This window comes from Penaeus chinensis, chromosome 36 (genome assembly GCF_019202785.1).
Source record: "Penaeus chinensis breed Huanghai No. 1 chromosome 36, ASM1920278v2, whole genome shotgun sequence".
In the NCBI taxonomy this organism is placed as follows: Eukaryota; Metazoa; Arthropoda; class Malacostraca; order Decapoda; family Penaeidae; genus Penaeus; species Penaeus chinensis.
Window position 1 is genome coordinate 19,002,098 of NC_061854.1, and position 5,000 is coordinate 19,007,097.

At 43.5% G+C, this 5,000-nt stretch overlaps 1 protein-coding gene across 1 annotated transcript in view; it reads right to left on the reverse strand.

Annotated features, from left to right (window-relative positions):
* Positions 1–2,747, reverse strand: part of LOC125044852 (flocculation protein FLO11-like) — a 3,201-nt gene extending 454 nt beyond the window's left edge. Inside the window, exon 1 of the mRNA XM_047641813.1 lies at positions 1,706–2,747. Within this exon, the coding sequence (XP_047497769.1) occupies positions 1,706–2,747 (1,042 nt within the window). The remainder of the gene's footprint in view (positions 1–1,705) is intronic.
* Between the last annotated feature and the right edge of the window lie 2,253 nt (positions 2,748–5,000).

Sequence of the window (5,000 nt, forward strand, 5' to 3'; positions counted from 1 at the left end):
CTCTCTCTCTCTCTCTCTCTCTTTCTCTCTCTCTCTTCTCTTTCTCTCTCTCTTTCTCTCTCTCTCTCTCTTTCGCTGTCTCGCTTTTTCTCGCTCTGTTTCTCTCTCTCTCTCTCTCTCTCTCTCTCTCTCTCTCTCTCTCTCTCTCTCTCTCTCTCTCTCTCTCTCTCTCTCTCTCCCCCTCTCTCTCTCTCTCTCCCCTTTTCCCCTTTTACTCCTCCTCCCCTTTCTCTCTTCGACCTCTACTTCCGTATACGCTGTCAAACTCTCTGGAGTCGCAGACCGTTACTTCCGATGCTTTTCTTTCCCTTCGTTTTCGTCCTTTTTTCTATTTTTATAGGTCTTTCGCCTCTTCTTCTCTTCCGTCTGTCCTTCGTTATCCCCCCTTTTTTGCCTTCTCTTCTTCACCCTTCGTCTTTTTCCATTCTAACTTTGGTTAATTTTTCTTTTTTTGCATGTTTTTATTTTTTCCCCATTCTGTTTGTTCTTTGTATATTCTGTTCCCTTGTAGCTGTTCTCCTTCTTTATCTTCCGTCTGTCCTTTGCCTTTTTCCTTCACTTCCTCCTTCCTCCCTCTCTTCATCACCCTTCGTCTTTCTCTCCCTTTCCTTCTCTGCGTATTTTATCCTCTTTTCCATCCCTTCGCCCGTCCTTCTTTCGTATGTCTTTTCTTCCTCTCTTCCTTCCCCTCCGCTTTTCCTCCAGCCCTTTCTTATTCCTTTCGTCCTTCCACATTTCCATCCCTCCCTTCACCTCTCTTCTTCCCTTCTCTCCTCTTCGTCCTCCCTCCTTCGCTTCCCTTCCTTTTCGTCCTCCCTCCTTCCTTCTCTTCCCCTTCGTCCTCCCCCTTCCCTCCCCTTCGCCCTCCTTCCTTCCCTCCTTTCTTCCTCCCTCCTTCTCTTCTCTCCTCCATTGCTCCCCTTCGTCCTCCCTGCTTCCCCCCCTCTTCCTTCCTCCCCTTCGTCCCCCCTGCTTCCTTATCGTCTCCCTCCCTTCTCCCCTTCCCTTCGCCTCTTCCTCACTCCTTCGCTTCTCTTCGTCCTCCCTCCTTCCTTCCCCTCTTCCTTCTCTCCCCTTCGTCCTCCCTTCTTCCTTCCTTTGCTTCCCTCTCCTCTTCCTTCCTTCCCTTCGCCCTCCCTTTCTCCCTTCCTTCTCGTCTCCCTTCCTTCTTCCCTTCCCTCCCCTCCTCCTTCATCCAAACCATCCCACACGCTCAGGCCAGCGTGGTGTCCCTCCGTCTGCAGTTCTACCATGCATGTGAGTACGATCTGAGGGCCTCGTGCCAGGAGGGGAGAGGAAGAACGAGGACGCAGCGAAAGAGGAGACAGGGAGGAGGGGAGTGAATCGGGAGTAGGTAGTGGGTGGGAGGGAGAAGGGGGGAAGGGGGGAAGGGGGAAAGGGGTGGGGAAAGGGGAAAGGGGAACAAGGGGGGGGGGGGGGGAATGGGGGAGGTGGGGGGAGGGGAAAACGAAAAAGGGAAAAAGGAAGAAAGGGGGGGAGAAGGAATAAGAGGGGGAAAAAGGGAAAAAGAGGGGGTGGAAAAAAAAAAAGGAAAGATTTAAAAAAAATAAATTGAAAAAGGGGGAGGTAGTGGGGGAAAAAGGGGGCAGAAAAGGAAATTTAAAAAGGGAAGAAAAGGAAAAGGAGGGAAAAAAAAAAGGAAAAAAAAGAAAAAAAAGGGAAAAAAAAAGGGGGAAAGGAAAACCGGTTTGCTCCTGGTTTGCCGCCCCGGGGCTGGGGGGCCCTGGGGGGGGTGTTCTCCGGGTTCTTTGGTTTCTCGCGGTTTGTTTCCCCGGTGGCCCCTGGTGTTCTCCCTTGGTTTCTGCTGGTTTTTCGGGGTTCCCGCTGGGGGTTCTGGCGTTTCCCTTTATTTTGGTGGGGTTGGTGTGGGTTCTCCTGGTTTTTTGTTTGGGGCCCCGGGGGCCGGGTTTTTGGGGGGCTGGTGTTGCTCGTGGGGTTGCTGGGTGGTGTTGCTGGGTGGTGTTTGTGGTGTTTTGTTGCTGGGTGGTGTTGCTTGTGGTGTTGCTCGCTGGTGTTGGTTGGGTGGGGTTTTCTCGTGGTTTTTGCTGGGTGGTGTGCTCGCTGGGGTTGCTTGGGGTGGTGTTGCTCGATGGGGTTGTGGGTGGTGTTGCTTTGCTGGTGTTGCTGGGTTTGGGGTTGCTGGTGGGGTTGCTCGCTGGTTTGCCCTGGTTTTTTGCTCGTGGGGTTGCTCGCTGGTTTGCTCGCTGGGGTTGTTTGTGGTGTTCTCGCTGGTGTTGCCTTTGCTGTTGCTGGCTGGTGTTGCTCGCTGGTGTTGCTGGCTGGTGTTGCTGGGTGTTGCTCGCTGGTGTTGCTCGCTGGTGTTGCTGGCTGGTGTTGCTCGCTGGTGTTGCTCGCTGGTGTGGCTGGTGTTGCTCGCTGGTGTTGCTGGCTGGTGTTGCTGGCTGGTGTTGCTCGCTGGTGTTGCTGGCTGGTGTTGCTCGCTGGTGTTGCTGGCTGGTGTTGCTCGCTGGTGTTGCTGGCTGGTGTTGCTGGCTGGTGTTGCTCGCTGGTGTTGCTCGCTGGTGTTGCTCGCTGGTGTTGCTCGCTGGTGTTGCTCGCTGGTGTTGTTCGCTGGTGTTACTCGCTGGTGTTGCTCGCTGGTGTTGCTCGCTGGTGTTGCTCGCTGGTGTTGCTCGCTGGTGTTGCTCGCTGGTGTTGCTCGCTGGTGTTGCTCGCTGGTGTTGCTCGCTGGTGTTGCTCGCTGGTGTTATTGCTGTTATTATCATTGGTATTATCATTATTGCTGTTATTATTGTTATTATTATCCTCATAGTAATGGTAATAATAATGATAATAATAATAATAATGATGATAATAAAAGTAATAATGATAATAATAATAATAATAATAATAATAATAATAATAATTATAATAATAATCATTATTATCATCATTATTATTATTATCACTATTATTATCACTATAATTATATTAGCATATTCACTTCCTCTTACATTCTCGACAATCTAACAACACCCTATCTCATAATAACTGACTGATAATGACCAATCTACCCTTTAACAACACACAACGAGAGTATACAACAAATCATACTCTACATACACACAGTATATCAGCGTACGTTCCCTTCGCCACCTGGACATTTTCGATCCCAAAAACCCTCCGAAGCGAGAGTGATAATATTACTATTATTCTCATTATAATAATAATAATAATAATAATAGTAATAATAATAATAATTATTATTATTATTGTTATTATCATCATTATTATCATTATTTTATCATTATTATCATTATTATTATCATCATCAATTTCATTATTATCATTATCATTATTATTGTTGTTGTTTTATTATCATTATCACTAAATAAACGTTTTACTTATCGTTTGTACTAAAACGATCATATATAAACTACTGATCAATAGAATTTCAATTAGCAACAACACTCTATTGACCATCAATTAACAAATCTTAAAGTAAAAGTGAAAACGACGAGTCAATTTTTTACAGAAACAGTATATCCAATCAATCAGTAAATAATCCATCCATTACTAAACGACCAACTCTTCCAATCTCTCGAAGGAACAATTGAAAACAATCACCATCAACCCTAGACGACCTTATAACAACGTCAAGGAAATAACAACCCTATTTTTCCCCCGTAATACAACACAACTTGACCGCAGATTGACCTTAATGACTCGAGCAAAATGACAACAATAGGGAGGTCAGTCGGGAAATAAAGGGGCCGGAAATGTTCACTTCACTCAGCTAATGGGCTTCGAACGCGGGTAGCATGATCGCCAGCAACCGTTTGCAACATATTTTCTTGGAAGGAGGAAAATTGCGTCGTCTATACTTATTTTTTTATTTTATTCTATTCTATTTGTTTCTATTATTATTATTATTATTATTATTATCGTTTCTAGCATTGCTATTGTTAATATTATTATCATTATTATTATTGTTATTATTATCATTAATATTATTATTATTATTATTATTATTGTTATGAATATTATTATTATTATTATCATTATCACTACATTATTATTATTACTGTTATTATTATCATTATCATTATTATCGTCAGTGTTATCATTATTACTATTGTTATTATTATCTTCCTCTCTCACTCTCTCTCTCTCTCTCTCTCTCTCTCTCTCTCTCTGTCCCTCTCTCTTTCCCTCTCTATCTCCCCCCGTTTTCCCACCCTCTCTCTCCCCACTTTCTCTCTCCTTCACCCCCTCGAGGAAATAATATCATATAACGAATAAAGTTGGTTATTTGGAACAACTGGAAATCGGGAGAAAAACAATATAGTCTTATTGGGTAAAGTGATAGTTGCTGGAGAGAAAAACAATATTATTTGCCTTTCCATAATGAGGTGGCGTACATTAAAGAATGATAAAAAAAATAATTGATAAATGGTAGAAATATAATTGATAAAAAATAAAAATGAGATGGTTAAAAAAATAATAAAGGTAATATAATCAATAACAAAATAAAAGTAATTAATCGTATAAGAAACGAGCGATAGGTGTTTGCCAAATCAGGAAAAAAAGACAATGAGGATTTATGAATGGGTCTGGGAGAGGGAGAATTATTAGAATAATATACCAGATTAGGACTGAGCTACGGATTAGGCTTAGCCTCTCGGATTATACGGAATTTGAATTGAATTATCTATTATCCTTTGGATTCGAGAACAAATAAACTTTCCACTTACACACGACCGCATGCATACACACATACACACACCCACACACACACATACACACACCCACATACACACACCCACACATACACACACCCCCACACACACACACACACACACACACACACACACACACACACACAAAAGCACACCCACCTACCCACCCACCCACACACACACACACACACACACACACGCGCGCACATGAAAAAATAAATAGACATAAATAAGCAGAGAGATAGATAGACAGAGAGGGTGAGGAAGAAAGAATGAAATAAAAAATAAAAGAGGGAACTC